The 22,049-nt window shown below is 41.2% G+C and overlaps 1 protein-coding gene across 10 annotated transcripts in view; it reads left to right on the top strand.

The window, feature by feature from the left end:
* NCKAP5 (NCK associated protein 5) overlaps positions 1-22,049 on the top strand; it is a 396,774-nt gene that overhangs the window by 170,668 nt on the left and 204,057 nt on the right. For 9 of the 10 annotated variants that reach the window (XM_050339951.1, XM_050339949.1, XM_050339948.1 and 6 more), the window contains one exon: positions 17,374-17,437. In XM_050339951.1, the coding sequence (XP_050195908.1) occupies positions 17,374-17,437 (64 nt within the window). Of the gene's footprint in view, positions 1-17,373; positions 17,438-22,049 lie in introns of those variants that run through there. The other variant, XM_050339955.1, reaches the window with a different exon arrangement.

The raw sequence follows: 22,049 nt of genomic DNA, 5'->3' as shown, positions 1-22,049 counted from the left end.
TCTCATTTCATATAAAATAACAGAAGGGGCTCTGTCGGCTCTCTGTAGTTGTGAATCCAGCTGATGTTACTGTGCTCTAACCTCTTCATGGATTGTAATGTTGGCTCTCACTCCCGAGGTTTGTCCTCTTCTGTGATGTCCAGATATTCCTGAATGGTTTTGACCATAATCATTGACTTCAGGGTCAAACCAAGTTTGCTTAGGAGAACCATCACCAAAACACATGTATTAGAATTTGTGAGAGCTTGTTGGCTTCAGCAGTGTAAAATAGCAGTGAAAAGCAGGGTGCTTTGTGGAAATGCAGAGAGAGAGGATGTGGAGGGAATGAAGATAGTCGTAGAGAGGATGGGCGTTGTGGGGTATAGTTAAATAGGTGAAAGCATGGCTCTGCCCTTCAATGTGACTGGTTGGTGGTTGGCCAGGGAGCTCCTGGGAAAATTCCCTGACCACTGAGGAAAGAGCAGATTTATAACCTAAATGAAAAAGTCCAGCCAGAGCGTGACAGTGTTTGGAGGTCTCTGCCGGAGAAGAGAGAAATAGACTAAAAACTCTGGAGAGTCAGAGGGACGTTTTGCCTTGTGGCAGTGACAGCATTTTATTCCCCTTCCCCTCCAGCCAAGCTGTCCCTGCCTGGTTTCTGGCTGGCCAGCCGGGCCCCAGCAGAGGCGGTGTGCTGTGGCCGAGGCTGCGGGCGCTCTGGCTGCGGGGACCGCGGGCTGGCAGGAGGCGGCGGGGCGCTAATTAAAAGCCCATCTGGGGGATCGCGGCCGGGACCGCGGGAATGTCCCGCAGGTCCTGCCGAGCCGCTGGGGCTTCCAGCAGGTGCCTGAGTCATCCTGCTGGCTCCAGGGAGCGAGCCCTGCTGCCTCTGGCCTGCCAAGGGCTGGCGAGCCCCAGCCTGAAGTAATTTCTAAACCCGGCTGATCTCCAGCTCTAGCGATTCCCGCTCTGGCATTGTCCTGCTCTTAAAAATCCGGGCTGGTTATTTGTCTGGGGTAATTCGGCTGATTAAATACATGTCACTGGAAATGGGCTGACTGAAACCAGCCATCTGGCTGCCTGTTTAAAGTGTTAAATTACTGCTTGGTATGATGGACATAGTTTTCTAGTGTTTTGAAATACTTTTCTTCGTTAATACTTCTGATGCTGTCAGGTACTTTTGTGCATTTACTTAGGAACATTCTCTTCATAAGAGGAAAGTTGATTGGTATTGTTGCAGGGAATACTCAAAAAGATATTGCTGTTTTTAAAGAAAATATATCTTTGGGAAACCTTGTAGATCATGATCTGTGTATAGGGGGAAAATGAAAATTATTCGGTACCTATCCAGAAAGTAAATTGTTTTCTCTATCTGTCACTTGCAATTCTGAGAAATTGGAAGCTCAGGATTTTTTAAAACAAAGCTGTGGTTTTTATAGGTGCATGCAGAAGCACTGTCTATAAATAGGTACAGTTTTTTACGATGTTTTCACAGGACAGTGCTGGGGGAAAGTACCTGTTGATAAACCTCATGCACCTTGAGAGTTTCTTTTCCTACATCCGAGACTGTCAGAAAAGCAGAAGTATGTTAACTAAAATAATGTTGAATTTAGCAAGTAGCTGTATTATCATCTAACACACTGGGACATTGTGTTGATGCCAAGTGAGACCTTTGTAGACAGAGGTCTGTGGAAGTGCTCCTGCTGCAAGGCCTTACCTTTGTGGCAAGAGCCAGCAGAAGGTCAAAGAAAAACCTCTGTATCTTGATCATGCCTTCTCACTGACAGTGTTTAATGAAGGGATGGAATTAGATGATAACAGCTTTCATTGTCAGCTATCAAAACTGCTTTTGTTGGATGTGCAGTAATGAGCAGGTACTGGTTTTATAGGAAGGAATAATATACAGTCTAAAAACATATGGGTTTTTTCTGCTTCACTAAAAAAATCCTTAACATGTCTTCTAGATAACTTCCAAATGGCAGATGAAACTAATTAAGACAGTATCTTGTTAAGAAAAATATGTCAACATGGAAGCATCTTAGCGTATCAAAATCTGCTGGTTCTTGCAGCCTGATGATAAAGAAGCTAAAGTGTCCTGCTTTGGAGACTTTCAGGAAGGAAAGTGAACACAGGCATCTCTTAGACATCTCTTAGATATCAGTCCCCTGAGTAGCTCTAAACACCAAGTGTAGCAACTTGGACCAATAGAAATACATATTGTGTATATACAAGTACTTTCAGCTCTTTATGCACTCTTGTTAAAACATTTTTAAGAGCCACAGTTGCAATTTAGCTAATGAACCCTGGGCATTGAGGAGATTGTTTCTGCTGGCTTTCTCTTAAGAAAATTGCAGATTATTGGTGTTGGATGTTAAAGTAATTGCTTGTTGCAGCCCCATCCTAGTGCTTTGAAATTAAGGTAAACGTGCACCTTAGTTGTAATCAGAAAAAATTCAAGATGCCCAACACTTCCTATCAAATGTTTTGGTCTCATGTATACTAAAGGCATGACCATGTAATGAAGCAGGACAAAGTTTATCATTAATTTTATATATGGCTGTTTTAATTCCTACTTTATTAACCTGGATACTTAACGTGTGGTTCTAGTTTTATGATCTCTAATATCAAAGTAATTTAACAGCAAGATTAGGCTTACTTAATTGGAAAATGCCTTTTATTGGATTTATTTTCTTGCTATAGCTTTTGATTGGGAAATTAAATTTTGAAATAATCAATACTTTGATTTGGAACAGACCTTTTCCTGATTCTGTAAATGAGGTAATACTTGTGGTGGTGCTACGTGAGCACTGTGTGATTTTAATTTTGCTTCACACCAAGGGTGATGTAGTAGCTGACTGTGATGATGACTATAAGTCATTTCAGAGCACAGCTCATTACCCAGATACAATCCTGGAATCCTTCTGCTGTGAAAAATTTCAAGGAGCTTTATTCAAACATCAAATTGGTTTCAAAACGTGTTGTGAAAACTGGGGAAATGTAGATTTGCCTAAGCGTCTGGTTGGCATTTGAACTGCTGAAAATCGTTCCATTTTAATACTTCAGACAGTTATTATTTTAAGGATTTCCTAATATGCATTTAATAAGTTTGGAAATGCCTGAACACTAACACATCTTAATCCTTATTCACCTGTATCTTTTAAATTACTTGTTTTGTTTGCTGAAGTTGAACTTCCATTGAAGTTGATGCTGTTTGAACTTTCAGAAGCTGCCCTCATTCACAGAGCAGATCTGACTGGTGTCTCTGGAGAAAAATACTTTAAAACTCCCCAAGAGTTTTTGTGTTTGGTTTTTTTTTAAGGTGTTTGCTTCTCTGGTTCAGATTTTGAACAGAAAGATTTTTTTTTATTGTGTTTATTTGTAAAATGGTGGCAGTACCATTTTCGCAACAGTCACATCACAAATAATTGGAAAAGTTTTAAGTAACAGTTCTGGCCCAACTTTTTTGAGCTGTACTATCTGAAAGGATAGACAGTACCCAAGTTTCACCTCATAATGTTTTTTCATTTAATATTCAGAGAGCAGGTTTTAAAGATGAAGCAAGTTCAGGGCACCACACGGTGTGTTTTTTAACCAGTAAAGCAACTTGAGCATCACAAGTGGATCTTATGCCTGTTGCTATTCAGTCTTCTCTGTTTCATTCCTAGGCAGACACTGCAGTTGTGATTTGACTATATGTGAATTTAAACAGCTTCATAAATATAAAAATACGACCATTGCTCCACTGATGTGTCTGGATTTCATTTTCAGTGTTGTTAAGTGTTACACTGGTGTATTATGTGGTAAAACTGTCATTGATAACTTACTTTCTCCATCTCTACTGGAACATGTTGGGAAGCATTTTGCATATATTACCATATGCTGGTTCCTTTATTTAAAGTGACAGCTCTAATTTCTATATTGGAATAAGCCTGTGTGCAGTGGCAGCCTCTGTGTGTGCTGTGCAAACACTGCTCTTTGAGCAACGCTCCCCGTCTGGGCTGAGGTCCCTGTAGATCCGTGTCCTTTCAGAAGCAAAGCTTTTCTTCTCCTCTTCTAAGTCTATTGAGACAGAGAAGCTTGAGTTTGAGGTTTCAGTTAATCATCTAATTTGTCAAAACACATAATCAGCCAGAGGCCACTGCCTTTGACTTTATCTGGTCTTCTTTTATAGACAGGATGGTAGAAGAAACAATTATATCATTAGCATGGAACTGATTTTATTGCTGTGAGGCTGCATGAATATGAATTTGTGTGTTGGGTTACTGAAGGATACTTCAAAGTGATTTTCAACATACTGCTTGTTTTCTTCCTGCCACGGTGAGACGTGGTGTAGAGAACATACTGAAACACGTTCCCTAGCCTGGGGGAGGACTGGGGGAAGTCATTTAGTTTATAACTTTTTCCAAGGAAATTTCTTACAGCATCTCTTAAAATAAAAAGAAAAAAAAAATTCCCTGTTATTAGCTTTCATCTGTTTTTTTTCTTCACAAAACTAGTAGGTTATGGAAGTCCACAAAGATTTTTGGGAAAGTCTGAATTACTTTCTCTCTCCAGATCTTTTCATTCAATTAATAGGATCACATTCATGAAATTGAAAACTATGTGGCAATTATTACCTGTTGGTATGTCTTAAATATGTTTTATATAGACATTTGAGAAATGCTCTCAGGAAATAATTATTTCATTTATTTAATCTGTCACTTTCCGAGAGTCCTACTGGAAGGCACCTCCAGGGGCTGTATCTACCCAAAATATGTGCCATAGGTGATGTGTTTGTGCCAGTAGCTCTTTGCAGGTGACCCAAGAACCAATTGTTGCCCATCATTAAGTGGCCTGTTACTCTTAAAGTACAATTAATGAGGATAATATTACAAAATATCATATTGGCATAATTGATCTCCAAAGCCCTTTATGAAAATGCTTTTTACTTTCAGAATTACAAAAAAAATGGATGGATACTTGGAATTATTTTCATAATTGGTTTATTCTTTTTCCACACTACAGTGTACGTTCAAGTGATTGAATAGATGCACTAATGCTTTTAATCATAGAAACCATGAATACAGACATGTAAAACTGAATAGCTGATTTCACAGCAAATATGGAAGCTATGTGATTTATATGTTTTGCCTTGTATGGACAGCGTCTCCCTCTCTCTCTTTTATATATATATATATGATAGACTGGTTTGACATATACTTGGACTCATTCTGATGAGTTCCTGAGTGCAAAGTACTCTGTGTCACTGCTCTGTAATGCCAGTGCCCAATTCTCAGTCTACAGGTGTGTGGGTAACACTCAAGGAAATTTGAGCTGTTGTTCTGGTGTACCCAAAGGTGTAATCTCCCTGTTCAGTTTGTTTGATTTTCCGTAAAATGATGTGAGAAGAGATTCTCTAATCTCTCAGGTGAGTTGATAGAGGAGAGCAGTGATGGGTTGCAACAGAAAATGCTGCTCCAGGGGCCTGATCTGAGTTTCAGCTGCTCTGGCCTTAAAGTGGAGACAGTTCCCAGTAGAAATGTGTCCACCTGATTGAGCACTATTTCTGAGTCTTACTAGAATAGTATTCTTATTCTTGAGGGTGCAAAATGAAATTACAAGAAACAACAAAAAGAAAACAATTTAAGCAGAGAAGAAAAGGACTCTTTCTGAGCAACTTTGATTCTCTTCTGTATTACCTCTGTGAGGGGAAGGTCATTGCACATTTGTTAGTGATTTGTACCAGATTAAGTATTGAACAATTGTGTAAAGCAAAAAAAATCAAGAGAGAGTACTACAGTGAACAAAGCACAATAAAATCTCTTTGATCTTCTTCCTTATCCACACGATTTTTTCAAGTTCTTTCAGTGTTCAATTAAAAGAGGACACAAGTGACATCTGGAAGGTTACAGAGTTTGCAATAAATATAGCTCAGAGAGAGAAAAGAAATAGTAAGCGCAGCCTGTTAAGAAACCTTGAAGTCCTCATGCTGTGGGTTTTCTGGATGGATAGAAACACATCACACTGTGTAACATCCCCCCCCCAAAAAAAAGAGATTACAAAGAATACTAAGAATTGTTGTGATGATCTGGGAATAAAGGATTGGAAAACAGAGGTAAGAGGTCATCCAGTAATGCAGCAAGATCAGTCATCGTTTTTGAATTGTAGGAGGAAAGTGAAAGGTTTTGCAGAGAGCTGGGAGAAAACCTTTCTAAACATTCTCGCAAACAATTGGAACTAGGTGTATCTCTTGGGGAGAACAGAAGGAAAGGTAGTTATGAAGAAAGCAGGGTGTTCTAGGAATTTGGTTGAGCTTAGTGTCCAAATCCTGTTGGGCTTAGTATCCAAAACAATGTATTTGGATTTTGTGCTTTACACCCCATTTTGTCCCTTTTTTTTTTTAAAAAAAAAGCATTTCTACTTTTTTATTTCCTTAGAAATACAAGAGGTGGCTTAGTGTTGTGTTTCTGGGATCTCTGGTTTCCAGACCCAGTTGCCTGTAGCCTTCATCATTCTTTTGAAAATTCCTGGAGTTTCTAAAGTAATTTACTAACAGGGCGTGGAATCAGCACTTTCCATGAATGTTACCCATGGAATTTAAAAGTAACTAGAATTAGGATTAGGCATAGACCTTCCGATGCTGGTAAAAGATTTGTGTGGAAGGAATAGGTGCTATGAGAAGTAATAGCAGTCTACTGCCATTTCTTGCTGTTAGTTTATGTCTGAGTAATTTTGGTTATGAAAAAATATTTCCATGGTTTTCAGCTTTACGTGAAACAAGGGTCCTGACTTCATTTTCCTAAGGACAACCATATAAATTTCAGCTAACACCCTCTCAGACAGCCTCGGGGAATAAGACTGAAGGAGTGAGAATTCTTTCGTGCTTTGATGCATTAGTTGGGAAAGTTACACTCCTGTTAAGTGTGATGCATTTTATGTTAATAAACAAAGATCATTAACTGAAGACTGAAGTGTTGCCAATCCTGAATCTTTCATGAGCAATAAATTCTCATTAAAAACCCCTTAGGGAAATGCATGTCCTTTCAAAAGAATTTCCACAGCACATCATCTCCATATGACAAATCTCCAGAGGAAAAAATATATATGAGCAACCAGTGATTGGGGGAATTTGTTAGCTCAACTTCCAAGTCCTTTGCAAAAAGAAAACATTGTTTGCTTGTTTATTTGTTTGTTTTTCATTTTTCAAGGTTGTCTTAAGTCCAGGCTCAGTGAAAATAATGATTCACTTTTGCTAGAAATGGCTCATGGGGTGTGGGATTCAGAGCTAGTTCTGTTTGGTTTACAAACAAGAGAATTCATCATATATCAGGAGGTACCTTCTGGATTCCAAATATTTACTTAGGAAAATGTAGTGGGTTTCTTTGGATGGGTTTTGGAGGTGGGGGGGGGCTACAGGGGTGGCTTCTATTAGAAGCTGCTGGAAGCTTCCCCTGTCCCATGGAGCCAATGCCAGCCAGCTCCAGGACGGGCTTCCTGCCACCGGCCAAGGCCGAGCCAACCAGGAGTGACAGTAACGCCTCTGTGATAACGTATTTAGGAACAGAAGGTTGTGGTGCAGAAAGAATTCCAGCCAGGGAAGAGCGGAGTGAGAATATGGGAACAACAGTGTAGACACCAAGGTCAGTGCAGAAGGAGGGGCAGGAGGTGCTCCAGGCTCTGCAGCCCGTGGTGCAGCCCATGGTGGGACAGCTGTGCCTCTGCAGCCCATGGGACCATCAGAGTGCAGAGACCCCCTCCAGCCCATGGAGGAGCCCACGCTGGAGCAGGGGGATGCACGAAGGAGGCTGAGACCTCATGGGAGGCCCAAGACTGAGCAGGGTCCTGTCAAAGACCTGCAGCCTGTGGAGAGGGCAGTCCACGCTGGAGGAGGTTTTTCTCGGGTAGGACTCTTGGCCCCTGTGGGAGACCCACGTCGGTACAGCTCATCCATGAAGGACTGCACCTCGGGGAGGAGTCACCCACGGGACAGCAGTCTGGGGAGAGCTGCTGGCCAAGGGATGGACTCATGGTGGAGGGGTCTGTGAAGGACTGTATCCCATGGGATGGACCCCATGGGAGCAGAGGAAGGACTCCTTCCCTGAGCAGCAGCAGAAACAACAACTGACCATATTCCCCATCCCCCTGCACCACTGAGGGAGGAGGAGGAAAAACATGGAAGGAAGGAGGGGTGGAGGGAAAGTGTTTTTAAGATTATTTTATTTCTCACTCTTTTGCTCTTGTCCTGTTAGTAATAAACTTAAATAATATCCCCACTTTGAGTCTGTTTTACCTGAGAAAGTAATCAGTAACTGACCTCTCCTGCTTTTATGAATTATGAACTTATGAATCCTTAGCTGTTTTTTTGGATTTTTTTTTTTTCTCTCCTCTGTCCATTGCAGAGGGGAAATGAGAGAGTGGCTTTAGTGGGTACCTGGCACCCAGCCAGGGTCAACCTACTACAGGAAAAAAGCCCCAAAACTAACACAAGTACACAATGCAATAAAAACGGTATGAATCTGTATCTGTATGTAGGATTTGATACTGCAAACCTTCCAGAAACCCCATATAGAAACATAAGAACTGAGACTCCATCTAGTCTAGAGAGCAGCTTGACCCAGAGTAAAAATGAACAGGAAACAGCAAGTGAGAATTTACACACTCACAAGCTGGAGGACACTGCTAAGAACAATTGCACTGAGGAGAAACAGCTACACTTGCCCCAGTGATGATGCATGACCTAGAGCTGTTGGTTGGTTTGAAATCCACAGTATAGGAGAACACCGAGGGTAGGCAAGGTGTGCCAAGTACCCTTACACATACTGGTTCCTATCTAGTCCTTTCTCTCTCTTCTGTCTTGAATGTGCATTTAAAAACATAATCTTTTGATACCTGTGTAGGCAGAACATCTCTGCTGTTGCTTTCAGTGTCACTGAGTTGTAGAAATAAAAATCTGACTTGTTTGGAAGCAGCATCTGCTTTAGCAACGTCTTCCTTGTGTTGATGACTGATGTGTTGCCAGGCCCCTGTCAGCTCTGCTGAAGAGCCAGCTTTGGTGCTTCCAGCAAGGAGAGCAGGTGTATTTGGGGATTAGGACCAAAAAAAGCGTCCCGTGGGCATGTGAAATGAAGAGTGGCAGTTGCGTGTGTTGGAAATAAGAGGGATTAAAAGGTGGTGACTTAAACTGTTGTCTATTCTCCAGGGGCCAAACTTTTCATGTAGCAATGACCCTCTTCCTCTTTGTTTACCCACTTTAAACTCAGCTGTACTGTCAGGCTAAGCTGGGAGGTGTGTTATCATCCCATGTGAAGAAGTGGAGCTCCTGGGCCATATACCATTATGGGAGGATCAGCTGAATTAGCAGAGTACCAGAGGGAAAGGTGATAGTCTGAAATTTGCTTTCCACACTGACCTGTACTGGAAAAGGTCATAAGAATGATGTGATTGTTTCGAGGATGCTGTCAGCAAGAAGATAAACGCTACAGTTACTATTTTAGTTAGAGAAGAGAAAACTTTAGGCCTTTTATTGTGAAAGGATTCTCATAAAAGAAAATTGGTGCCATTTTAGAGCACTTTAGGGCTTCAATTAAGCATGCTTTCGTTAGTGTAAGATACTCTTTAAAAGTAGCACCTGGAAAAAAGAGCAGATAGTAATTCTTATAGTAAAGGGTGGGAATCTTACGTACAACAGCTGCCTATATTATAATTTAAGGTTCCTTTTGCTGAATTAATATTCCAAACTGCCTTCTATTAGTCCTTTTCTTCTTTTTCTTTTTTTTTTCCTCTTTGAACACCGAGGTTTTCCATGATGATAAGTCTTTGAGAACTTGGCAGCTTGCCTAATTGTACAAATTCCCACTGTATGCTTCTTGGATTGCAACTTATTGGCAGAAATAATACAGCATTAAATACAAATATTACTGCTAACGTGACATTAAAATTGATAAATCAGTCACTTATGTCAAGAAATTCCAAACTACTGCATTGTAAATTTGTCAAAGTGTTTTTACTCAGTATTTTATGGTGTGGATTTCAGAACAGAGACAGTAAGGTTGATGGTTAATGTACCACTTTTAATAATAAAAAATTCTGTGGGATGGATCCAGTTCTCATTTATTTGCAGTAGTGGGTTTTAGTAGTTTAGTTGGAATATACTGAATTGAAAGGTTTAAACAGAGAGCAATTCTGTACAGGATTTGGCCCTGCTAAAACCTTAATTTTACTTCCCTATAAATACAAGGTTTACATAATACATGGACTATTGATTTTATAATGTGAAAACTTGTACTTTAGATGTATTTTGGAATTCAATAGTGCTGTTGTTTTTTCTTAGCACTTAGATGTTGGTGTTTCATACTTGAGGTTGCAGTTGATAACCAGGTATAACTCCCTTGTCTGCTGCAGATCACTGGTTTGTGTTTGGGCTGTTTTTCAAAATAAATCTGTAAATATCTCCCACTACTGTCTGCAGACTTTTAAGATGATGAGGAAAAGGGGTTGGGGAAAGGTTTCCCCATTTTTGTCTTTCATAAAAAAATTCAGCCTTTTTTCCCCCACCCATTTTCTTCTTCCACCTGGAATCTCAGCCCAAAAGAAAGACTTCAGAGGAATATGTCTGAAAAAAATTGCAGCTGAGTGCATTATCTCATGAATAATGGTCATAAGTGAGATGATCCAGCAGATTTGTGAAATGATTGCTTGGTATAATTCATAATTATCTCAATGATTTGGCATTGTATCATACAGACATTAATCTTTTCTCCTGCAACTGAATGTGTCATAGTGAAAGAATCACTTTTTTTTTTTGACTATTTTTTTCTTAATCGAGAAACTGCATTGATTCTGATGGTTGATACCATCTCCATGTCTTGCTTGGTGGCTCTGTTTATTGTCATTCTAATTATTTAGCAGTTACTAATGAAAGTTATTTAAAGGTCTCTATTCACTTACTGGCTTTACATCACAGGGGTTAAAAACCATCTTGAAGCTCAAGAGAAAAAAAAAACCCAACATTTTAAACTTTGGGTCTAGACCACTCTATCTATGTCTGCTGGCCTAAATATGTACAAAATTTGAGAGGTGGGCAGTGTTTTGAAATCACCACTAATAATGGGAGAAGGCACTCCAACATTAATAGATAGATATACTTGAAATGTTGTCTGAAATACCAGTGAATCATTAAAGCGAGAGCCTTGCACTCATAATTTCAGTGCTGAAAACAATAAATGTCAATGAAGTAATAAAGATTGCCAGTGTGAGAGAGGATGCTCCTGTTGAAATGCATTGCCATCCATCCCCATGCACGTGCTCAGGAGAGGAGAATTACCCTGTTCAGGTGCCCAGCTGACCTCGACTGCTGAGCCCGTGCTGGGAGAGTAATTTGTCACAAAAACAGCATGGTGATAATCTGCCATGGACTCCTCATAACCTTTCCTTTCTAATTTCTTTGCCGTGGCTCTGCCTCTCTTTTTTAGCCAAAGACAATGTTTTTGTTTTTATAATGAAGGCTCTGCCCTTGTGATGTTCCTCTCTTTGCCTCCTCCTTTCTGAACTGTTATCCTGTGATTTTATTCCCATGGTATTTCTCTTGCATTTGGTGTCTTGTTTGGATGTTTCTGGAAAGTAACTGGTTGGTCAACTTTGAACTTCTTTGTCTGATTAGTACACATTAAAATGCACTGGAAATTAGTGAGGAGCCCATGGGGATTGCTGATACCTATTTTAGATTATAGTTATAATTTTTTTTTTTTTTTGCTGTTAGTGTCACTTAAAGAAAATATAGTTTAAATAAGTTGCTACCTGTTTTGCTTCTGTGGATTTGGCAGAATCATGTCTTGTAGAAGAGAAGTTTAATGTAAATTATATTTTCTGTATGCTTATCTCTTATTACAAATAAATTAGCAGTAAATAGGAGCCTATGCCTTGCTGGTGGCTCATCCTATTTATTCTGCTTCTGCCTGACAGCATTGGTACTTCTGTTACTGTAACTCCAGTCTTTGCAATTACTGTAAAAACAATTAGATAAAGCTCGTACTTTGCTCAGCTTTAAATTTACAATGAATTTTTTTTTCTTTTTTTTTTTTTAATACCAGATGGCTCTCTTATTGCCAGGTCTAGTTAAACCATTACAACTCTAAAAGCCCAGTTTCCCGATGCACACGAGGCTGACATTTATAAAGCACCAAATGCCTTCGCTGTACGCGGCCGTCGGTCAGAAGGGCGGTTGCGGCATCGCTGCCCTCTGCGATCGCAATAGGAGCTGAAAGAGGCGCATTAGTTCACTGCAGCCATTCCACCCTCGGCTCTTCCCTTGTCAGATCTCATAGACTCAATGAGGTCAAGCCTGGTCAGCATTCAGATGGGAAACCCTCCCCAGAAAACCAAGAGTTGAAGGAAGCCGGGCCTGTGCCTCTCTGCACAAACTAGCGCCCTGCCCCTAGGTCAGTTGTTAGCACCACGCTATGTTTAATCCGTGTTTAATGGGGTTTAGTTGTGGTTTTTTCTGGTTCATTTGAAAAACAATGCTGTGGCTACAAGTAACAACATAAGGGGGGAAAAAGTTAAGGAGAAATAATTTTGATAGGTGATAAACAAGGGGTGGTTACAAGGCACAGTGGTTTGGGAGGCCTTGCAAATTCTGGTTCTGAGTCTCTGTCATTTTTCTGTTTGCTTTTTCCCTGGGAGAACAAAGTATTTATTCACCTTCTGAATCTCACAGCAATAGCACAGAGTGGAAACTTGGTTGGAATTTCTCTTCTCCAAAATAGCACAGAAGGACTTGCTGGCATGTAACTTACTCACTCTGCTTGGCCACAGTCACCAATAATAAAACAAATATTCATGTATTTTGAAAGCTTGACTATGTCAGTGGGTCACGTGGTGATTTTCTGCTTTACAAATAGAGAAAGTTATAAAATTACAAGAAAAGCTGAGCTTCACTTTATGGTGCAGCACTGACCACTTCTAAATGAAATCGCTTCAGAGTGAAGGTTTCCAAGACAGGATGAAACATGTAGAAAACACTTACCCTGTTCTTGGAAATAAAAAGGTGACTAGAGAAACAGATGAGTAACTTGGGACCTGTCATACCTGTTAAATTTTGTCCACATTCATTCCTTCAGTAGAGGAGTACTAATTTACTTGGGAAAGAGAAAATAGGAAAAGTTTGAAATCTTCAAGTATCAGTGCTGAAAGTACAAGACCTGCCAATGCACACTGGCAGGGTGTGGGGCTGCTGTTGTGATCAGGACAGGAAAGGGCAGTGTCAGGGTGGGATAGAGCCCTTCGCTTCCCAGTAGGTTTTGGAGCTTAGTATTTTAACTTTATCCAGAGGCTATTTTAAGTAATACCTGTCTATGTTGGATGGAGAAGCAAAGCCCTGTATTTAAGACCTTCTGAATCTGAAGTTTCAAAATAAAAATGAAAATCAAAATTTTGGGAAGCTGAAGTTCACTGCTAGAGCTTTTGGGTTTGTTGTATTGATTTAAATTAGCAATACAAAGAAGAACAAATAAGAAAAATTGAGTCTTTCATGTATCCCGTGTAGTTTTTATTGTGGTGTTTGATCTGACGATATCTGTTACCATATCAGGAACACTATCAGCATTTTCCAGAATTAGGGGAGGGTAGGGGCCTGTGATGGGAAACGAGAGAGAGGAGAAAATTTACTTTAAGGAGAGTTGTGAATCTACAGAATTATTTAGCACATTTATGTTTTTCTTGGGCTAAATGGGCTTTCCTCAAACTGTTGTTTTTTAGAGCAAGCTACTGCAATCTCTACTCGCAATACTGAGACTTGAAATGTATCTTTCTTCCATCCACACAGTGACTACTTGTGTGCTTGCTTCCATCTGGAAAGGATATAATTGAATCCTTGTTTGGCTCCTTTAATTATTTCTTTGCAAAGTCCTTGGCTGGGAATTTTGCCACTTACAATACAAATATGCAAACTTAAGAGCATAAACTGTGCTTTCAAAGAGCATTTTTGTAAACCTTTTATCATTTGGAGGTTTTTCAAAAGCAAATATGAGAACTTCTCAATGAACATGTTTTAATTTTTTAAATCCTTGGAGAAGATTTTGTTTCCTTCCAGGTTGGCTGCAGTTGCTAATTGACTTTGTTAATTAATCAAGCTATAGTGATGAAACATGCTTGATTAAAAATAAACAAAACTACATAGCAACAAAATAATGGTGCTGTTTTTTCTTATTTAAAAGCAAAGATTAAAAGAATAGGATTAACTTTGAAGCTGCATGTCAAATGTTCTTTGCATGTGAAATATCTGAAAGGCTAAAGCAGCTAAAAGCTTATTATTATAGTAAAATGCTTATTCAATTGTAACACCATGTTAAAAATTGGGGCTGAGAAGTCACTGAAGTTGTTGCCTTAATAAGAACTGACTGAGACGGTGGATAGTGACCAAAGGGTTTATTTGGTCTGCTTAGACATGGAGCATGACAAGTTCTCTCTTGTCACGTATCTTATACCAAAACTTCCAGCACTGCAAATTGGTGTTAAATGCTGTTGGCTTGTAACAGGATTCTGACCACGTTTCTTGCCCGTTACACCAGTGTATGTTTATGTAGAGGTAGTGGGAAATGGCTGAGTGTGGGCGATGGGCCAAGGGCATCACAAATGAAGCTCCCTGGAGTAGTCTCAGGGATGACTGTGGTCCATAGGCACGCTGAGCCTCTGCTGTGTGTCCTGCCCAGATGAAGGCAACATCTGCATGGGTCTGGCTGTGAGTGCACAGCTCCTTCACCTGGGCACTGCACGCGGGAGGGATGAAGCAGGAGCTCAGAGTTTGGTTTCTTCAAAGCTGACGTGTTTGTAGATGCTGTTGGAACAGATTGCTCCTCTGTATCCACTATGGCGGATTTTTTTTCTCCTACATGATAGTCAGGTTTCTTTTCATTTTCTGCTACTGAAAAGTGGTTTTGTTCCTAATATCAGCAATGTTATAAACATAGTATGAGAATGCCAGTCTTTGCTCTCCTTCACTGGGAAAATTGCTAAGGAAGCCCTTTCTGAACCTCAGCCAGGATCCTCACCCAGAGAGGGAAGCCTGGCATCGTTAGGAGGAGCCCTCTGTGCAAGTGGAGGATGAGTGGAGTTTACTCTAATAAAATTCCAGAAATGTGAAACTGATTCCATATTGGAGGTAACACGGAGAGAGGGAAGTAGGAGTATTCCTGATATAGGAGGCATAACTAAATAAATCTCTCCAGACCAATGGCAGGAAGTGTAGGGAGGAGTGGAGTGAGGGGGGGTTTTGCTTGTTTATTCTCTCCTCACCCCCCACATATTTTCTCATAAAATATCTTTAGGCATTTGGTTTGCAATTAAAAGGTCAAAACCTCCTCAAAGGGAATATTTGCTTTTTCCACTAGAACATATTAGGGCACTGAAGCAGTGCAAAAATGCGAGGAGCTATTTCCAGCAGATGAACTAAATCCTTAAAATAGGATTAACCAATTTTGTAATTTGCCTGTGATAGTATCTGATCAAGGAAGAGGGAGGGTGGTACGTGTCTTTTAGAAGCTGTTTTTAGGATACCTGTGTTAAGCTATCAATGCTGTACTAATGCCACTTCTCAATTTTCCATAATTTTTCACATGTGCAAAAGAAGATCTTGATATCACACCAGAGAACACAAATGCAACCTCTGTAGGGCTCTGGCTGTATCATTTTCAACTTTTGCCAATATTAAGTGGTTTCAACATCATACCTGTTTGCAAATCACCGTATTAGAAATGCCTGGGGTTAACATGATAACCAGGCTTTGCCAGCTGCATGGAGATTGTTGTGAGGGTTTAGCAAGCACGAGGGGGCAGGTGACCATTAGGGAGACTTAACTTAAATACCACATCTATTGAAATGGGGAGGGGGGACTGGTTCAGTGACCCAGGCATATGTTGAGCTGTGGCTGAGTGACAGGAGCACTGTCATTCTGCAGTAATTAGGCAGGTATGCACAGACCTTCCTTGGAAGAATGGTTCCTGAGAAATGGGTTAAAGGGTTGGGGTTTTTTGGGGGGTTTTTTTTTTTTTGCAAGTTTGGGAATAAGATATTGTAGAACAGTTAGTTTTTATGCTGAATGAGAGTGACCCAGTCAGTGCCAGGAGCAGTTACAGAGTTGTCCTTCTGCCGTGGCTTGGCACCTGTGCGGGTTTTTGTGAGACAGAGTTTCCAGGCCCTGCTCTTCTTTCCTGCAAGAACTGGGAGACGTGGCAGTGTGATTTGAAGACTTGGGACTTCCCTGCTGTGCACAGCAGGAAGGTTTTCTTTCCTGACTCATCCAAGGCCGATGGCATGGCCAGTGGGCTCATGGTTGGAGCCCTTTGTCAGTGGTGCAAGGCTGGTCCTGCCAGCCCTCGAATAAACGCTTTCTGACCCCGGGTCATGTCACCAGGCCTGAGCCACTGACACCCTTGCATTGGCACTGACCAGTCACTGAGCAGGCAAAAATGTTATATATCCCAGGTTAAGTGCCAGGATGCTGCACTGGCATGGTTCAGGTCTTTCTTTCTAGTTAGTCCCAGTAGAATAAAAAAAAAAAAAAAACAAATTTCATAATAGATCCTTCTTATATTATGATAGGTTGTTTAAGTCCCATTTGTTCTCTAAAGTATCTTCTGCTTTGCTGAGCCTCCAGAGCAAATTGCTGTCTTCCTGTACCCCTCCTGCAGTTGTCAGTTCCTGTGCTACCTTCCACTGACTAGCAGTTCACATACTTGGTATGTTCTATGTTTCCCCAGTCCATTCACTGTGAAAACATCTTTCCTTTTCTATGTATGCTAAACCCTAATTTTCATTCCTCTCTTACAACTTTTCAGTGTACTTGAAAGTGTGTTGTGATTGCCAAATCCTTAATTAAGCAAATTAATTGTTAGTTGAGTTGAGCCAAACATTTGGGTAAGGATCTTGTATGAAAAAAGGCTAATAAAAAAAAAAAAATCTAAAAATTCAATAGTTGCAAAATGCAGCACAATATGTTTAGGTATAGAATAGATTGTTTTAATTTCAATTTTATTCATGTATTTCTTGACGATCCAGCAGCCTTCTGGCTTATGTAATATGGTGCAGAATAAAGCTGATGTGCAAGGCTATAGGGAAATAAATAACACAATCTGATTTGCACAGTCTGTTTTCATATTGCCGGCATGATGAGCTACTTTGTTGTTTGAATGGAGCAAATGATGTTTGGATTCAGTTGATTTATTGACAGCTCTGTCAAACTGCCACAAAATGAAACAATAATGCAGCCACTAAATATTGCAGGGAAACATGGGGAGGAGAGCAGGGCCTGCCAGGAGGGTTACCCCAGTGATGTGCAGGAATGCCATCCCGATGGGGAAGTGCTGCGTTCTCTCCGACGGGAAAAAATGAACCGCTATTCACACGCTTTCCTTTCCGCAGGGAGAAGCTGTCTGTGGCTCGGCTGCAGCGAGAAGTTGCACAGAGTAAGAGTGAAGGAGCCATGGTAAGCTGCAGCTACTCGCTGCTTTGCAGTTCTTATCTTACTGCCTCAGGCCGTGTACGTTTGGTCTTGCTGAAGGTGGTCACTGGAGCGCTAAGGCTGTCCTGGACATAGCAAAGAGATGCCAATGATGTATTCATAAATATGAGGAAATTCAAGGCTTTACCTTGGCTTCCTTGGAAAAACCATGGTAGAGAAAAGCCGTTGCCGTTTCCTGCTGATGTTTCTTACTGGAATTGGAAGCAAGGCAAGCACAGAAATGCAATTTCGGATCAAAATGTAGTAGATTTATTTGCTTATTAAATCTTAGCTAACTACAGAAAAAAATGGAAGAACACAAGCGTGAAAGCTTAAAAAAACCCCTCAATCTGATAATTTTGTAAATCATGTAATGCTTCTTGTATCTTCATTTTTCATGTAGCAATTCATGAGATTAGCCTTGTGAGCAAAAGATGAAATGGCAGATTTTTGGTTAACCGCAAACCTCAGTTTATAGAGTGCCTTATCTCTTCAAAACAATTTTCGTTAGGAGCCAACATGTGCTGAGTGTGCTTAATTACTTAATATCTAAGGAACTGTTCCCATCTGTTAAGGAGTTTGTATGTCCCTGTCTTAAGATAAAATGTCTTAAGCTTCCATGGGATAAAGCAGACCCGTTCAAAAACCTTAAAATCCAAACAAGTCCCCTTGAACATACTCGTGGAACTGCTATGATCTGAGTGAGTTGCACAGTTGGTTGTAAAATAATTTAGTCCCCAGTTTGTTTAACTTCGTGGGGAGCAGCTCTGGAAGGTCTCTGGGAGCGGATGCTCCATGAGCTGTGTGATGCAGGGTCCTTAAAATCCCACCTGCCTCCAGTGAGTGCATTTTATAAATCCTTCGTGATTAATACAATGAAGTCAGATTTGGAGGGACCTAAGTAAGTCTCCTTGCTTAAGTAAGGAAAAACCAGCTCTGGATCTATTGCTCTTACCATGGCCCCACCTGGCTCTGTAGATCTGGGAGTGCCTCATGGGGGCTGTACCGCGACAGGGGCTCTGAATGGGCTCTGAATGCCTTGTAGAGAAGGGAGGGAAGGGAAGGAGATGAGTAGGGTTTGCTCAAGCAGGCATGGCTGATTTGCCCTGAGCCTCTGCTGCGTGCCCATCTTGGCTGTGGGAGTCTCTGCCCTCTCCTATCCCAACACCATCCTGATGTGCCTGCCCTGGGTCTGCGGCAAGGCTTTGTTGGCCACAAGAAGATTTTGAGATGGGGTTTGAGCAGTCAGGAAGCCTGGCCAGAGGGTAATGTGTGTGCATGGGCACAGAAGGCCTGGAGGAACTGAGGAACAAACTTTTATCAGGTTAAGTTGCAATCCAAGAGTGTGTGACTGAGATAAAACTCCTGCTGCCTCCAGGAGGAATTTTGCCTGAGGAAGAATGGCAAAGATCAGGCATTGGGTTTACAATTGCATTTCAGTTTTCAGTGTAAATAAATGTCAAAATCTGGGAAGAGCTGTTTATTCTATTTGAAATATTTCTCTTAATTTTTTTAAACTAGCATTCCCTTGGAGGCAATAATATAATATATTGAGTGTAAAATATACTTAGTGGGATAATCCAAAACTTTATGATATGAGCAATACTGATTAACCTTCTAGAGCTAGTAAGGCTTTTGGTATATATAGCAACCTCATGGGCTCATCTGCGGAATTTCAGACAGTTCTTGTGCCTTTCACTATGGGCTTGTGGGATTAAACACATCTCCCTGCTAACCAGGGTGTAATTTTGTATAATTTGTTGGAAGGCCGAGTGTTGTAACCCATTAGGAGGTGACAGGTAGCTCTATGGGTGTGCCGTCTTCCCTCGAGGTAAACACTGGGTAGTTTTTCCCCTCTTCCCTGAGGGATAATATCCACAATTATCCTGCAACTAGAGCCGAGGGCGAGTGCGCCTGTAGAGACAATTTCTTTGAAGCAGTTGATGTATGGAAAGTTCTTTGTGTCTCAAAGCTCGGAGCCGGTGATTTTAATATGAAACGCAGCAGTCATTAATTAACATTAATGAACTTGCTGGGCTGTGAGCAGCATGAGAGCAGTGAAGGTCCAGGGGCTGGAGTATTTGAACACAAGAGGAGACCAGGGATGAAGTAAGTTGCGTAGCTGCGTTGTCAGGGTGTGAAGTGAAGAGCCGGCAGCACGTACTGGGTCTGGAGCAAACACTTTACAAACATTCATGGTGAAATTTCGACAAGGGATTCTGAGCGAGAAAGCTTTTGGCAAACGGCGAGGCTTCCTCTGGAGAAGTGCTGGCTGCCGGCAGCCTGCCCGCAGGGCACCAGAGCCCGTGTGCTGCTCTTTTTGGTGTGATGGACGTTCCCCAGGGACAGCATGGAGTCCCCTGGGGCTGGCAGTGAGGAGGCCAGGCAGTGGTACCAGCCAGCCACAGGGCGCCCGAGGGGCTGTGCTGTGCTGTCACCGGCTGCTCCTGTGGATCAAAGGGATGGCACCCCCGCAGCCTCCCTGCCAGTGACGGGCCACAGCTTTATTTAATCACTAATTAGCTAATTGCCTTGACTCGCTTCCATTTTGGTTTTGTTTGTTGTGCTGGTTAAACTGCTAACTCCTTCATTTGGGAAGAGTGCAGGTGGCAGCATATGCCACCTTTAATGCCATCCTCAGTGCCCTGCTCAGTCTCATGGAGAGCATTTGTTACACAGACATGAAGCGTGGCAGGAAGCACGATGAGCTGTGCTGCCACACTGCTGCCCTGCATCCCAGGAACTGTGCAAATCGTTACACAAGCCTTTGGCAGGATGGCACCTCATTTAATACCCTCTGGTGTTTCCTGCTTCTTTGAAAAAAAAAAACCCAACAAACCATTGTTTGGGTTTTGCTGTCACAGATAGGTCATGAGGGTAAGAGGTGACCACATTATGTAAACTGCACTCATCTTTAGGGTGAGCAGGGTCAGTGAGCAGGGAGTGTGTGCCTTGTCCCTGTGTGTGCTGCCCTGTCACTGGCATGCTGGAAGGACATGTGGTGCAGTGGGTTTTCCCTGTCCTTCCTGCTCTGATTCACCCAGCATCACAGGAACTGCTGCAGCCAAGTGGACACACATAAAAGCAATGACAAATACAAAGCACGCACTGTAGAAACTACTTAAGCTGTGGTATCTTTGCTCAAAAATGGGTTTGTACATCTGTAAGAATAACATCTGGTGAGCAATGATGAAATGCATGCTAACGAGGAGATGTTTTTCTGAGGACACTTCAGCTGAAGCTGGAGATCAGGCAGTGTGTGCTGTGTGGGGTACCAGTGTGTGGGCATCACAGCGTTCCCCAAAATGATGAGCTTTTAATATGTCCCAGAGTTATGTTTTTCATGACTAATTTGTTACTGGAAGGTACTATAGAAGATGAAGGCACTTCATTTCAAATGAATGTTCATCATCAAAAATATACAAATAATCTGTCATATGTTTTTTCCATATGGTTGTATGGGAAATCTGATACCTCATAGATTGGACTGATTATGTATTTATGCCTTATTTTAGTTAGGAGAACTGAATAATTCAGACTGAATACCTGACAGTTGCTCAGGTTTCTTTATTTTATGAGCCACCATCAGTAAATATTGATTATCCATTATCAAAATGCAGAATTACTTACTGTCAATCCATCTCCTGAAAGTTTAAGCAGCACTGAGCCGGGATTGCTGTTTGGCTCTTCCTGTCACTCACAGTCTTTAATTTCACAGTGTGCATATTCACGATTTTCTCAGTCACGTCTCTTCTGACTCATCAAGGATATTTTACCATTTTTTAAGGAAAAAGGAGACAATCAGTTTGCCTGTGTACAGTTCTTACTGCATTTGATGGGGACTGTGCAGGTGTCTGTGGTGACAGAGATCCCATTATTAAAATAGGCAGCTTTCAAAGCAGATCACAAGTTTATTTCAAAACATAGTAAAGACTGAAAACTGCTTTAGTCATCAAAGTATTTTTTATTTTTAAAGTCCATGACTTTAGACCTTTGGACACAAAACATGACCAGGAAAAGTGTTCATTTTGGTGAAGTTTTCTTAACAGTGAACAGTGCTGAGTTAGAAAAAATATGAGAAAAATGCAGCTACGGTTTCATAGCAGAGCTCTCATGGCAGAGTAAGTATTGTGGTAGCAGAAACTAGTTTAAAAGCCTGAAGTGAGCCAAAAGTATACACAATTATATCATGTTTTAATAACATGGATTAAGTTAATAGTTAGAAAAAAATGTTACCTTTTTTTATTTGATACCTATATTTATATCCATGTCACACAGTTTAGTTAGTTTGTGCTTCCCATCCAAGTCCTTTGATTTGACTCTGTTTTCCATTAGTTCAGTGGCCTGTAACCTACATAAAAGAAATTGTACCACTCTGGCAATTTAACTGTGAAGGTTAAAGTGGGATGATATTGCCTTTTATATCTACATGGGATTCACTTAGGGTGGGCCCTAGGCTCTGATTTACTGTGTGTCCTGCTGCGTTTTTAAGTGATGCAAAGTGATTATCATGGGCTCTTCCCGGTACCCGTCTATTCCACACCTGCACCCTTTTGTTAAAAACCCACCATGTTAAGTGAATGTGAGGTCCCCACTG

Source organism: Myiozetetes cayanensis, unplaced genomic scaffold (genome assembly GCF_022539395.1).
Source record: "Myiozetetes cayanensis isolate MyiCay16 unplaced genomic scaffold, myiCay2020 scf9, whole genome shotgun sequence".
Classification (NCBI taxonomy): Eukaryota; Metazoa; Chordata; class Aves; order Passeriformes; family Tyrannidae; genus Myiozetetes; species Myiozetetes cayanensis.
The sequence above is the reverse complement of the archived record's forward strand: the minus strand, read 5'-3'. Positions and strand labels throughout refer to the sequence as shown.